The sequence below is a fragment of the Sinocyclocheilus grahami genome, unplaced genomic scaffold, assembly GCF_001515645.1.
Source record: "Sinocyclocheilus grahami isolate Dianchi unplaced genomic scaffold, SAMN03320097.WGS_v1.1 scaffold15603.1, whole genome shotgun sequence".
In the NCBI taxonomy this organism is placed as follows: Eukaryota; Metazoa; Chordata; class Actinopteri; order Cypriniformes; family Cyprinidae; genus Sinocyclocheilus; species Sinocyclocheilus grahami.
Genome location: NW_015515816.1, coordinates 500 through 1,140, shown reverse-complemented (window position 1 = coordinate 1,140; position 641 = coordinate 500). Strand labels below are relative to the sequence as shown.

Here is a 641-nt window from a genome sequence, read left to right as displayed (position 1 = left end):
GTGTGTGTGTGTGTGTCACCTGTGTCAGGTACGTCCGTGGGTCTCATGATGCGTCTGATCTGCTCCATCGACTGGAGATCTGGAGAAAGCCCTTCAGAAGAGAAACACAGGAGCGTTAGACGTGTCTGTGATCGCTCGTTAACGCTAACGAGACAGTGCTGCTAAACCTGCCTCCGTGGCAGCAGAAGATCTTCTCGTCCACGATTGCGGCGATCGGCAGACAGTTGAAGCAGTCGGTGAACGTCTTCCACAGCTTGATGTTGAACCTGCGCTTGCCTGCAGGAAAAACAACTAAATACATCACACACAAACACAGGGAACTCTGTCGCATTATTTCACCACAACTTCTAAGAAAAGAAAAGAGAATGATATTATCAAGCTTTAAGGACCATTTAGATTCTACTTTCTCATTATTGTAATGCAAAACACTTATACTCTGCTACATTGCACCAAATTTCTACATATTAAGTTTGATATGATATCCAACTTCATTTACAGTAGTGTTTCTTAGTTATGTTTTTCCTAAAGATTTTTCTTACTGTAATAAAATTTATCATTGTCGTCTTCATTCATTCATTCACTTTTTAATGCCATGCCAGCATCAAGGCTATTTTCTTGGCGATCTCTGAATAACTTTGACA

At 41.2% G+C, this 641-nt stretch overlaps 1 protein-coding gene across 1 annotated transcript in view; it reads right to left on the bottom strand.

The window, feature by feature from the left end:
* Positions 1–5: 5 nt before the first annotated feature.
* The window catches only part of LOC107579234 (serine/threonine-protein phosphatase PP1-beta catalytic subunit-like), a gene marked incomplete at both ends in the record, with an annotated part of 1,131 nt that continues 495 nt past the window's right edge, over positions 6–641 (bottom strand). The window contains 2 exons of the mRNA XM_016265084.1: positions 6–91; positions 172–276. Of these exons, the coding sequence (XP_016120570.1) occupies positions 6–91; positions 172–276 (191 nt within the window). The remainder of the gene's footprint in view (positions 92–171; positions 277–641) is intronic.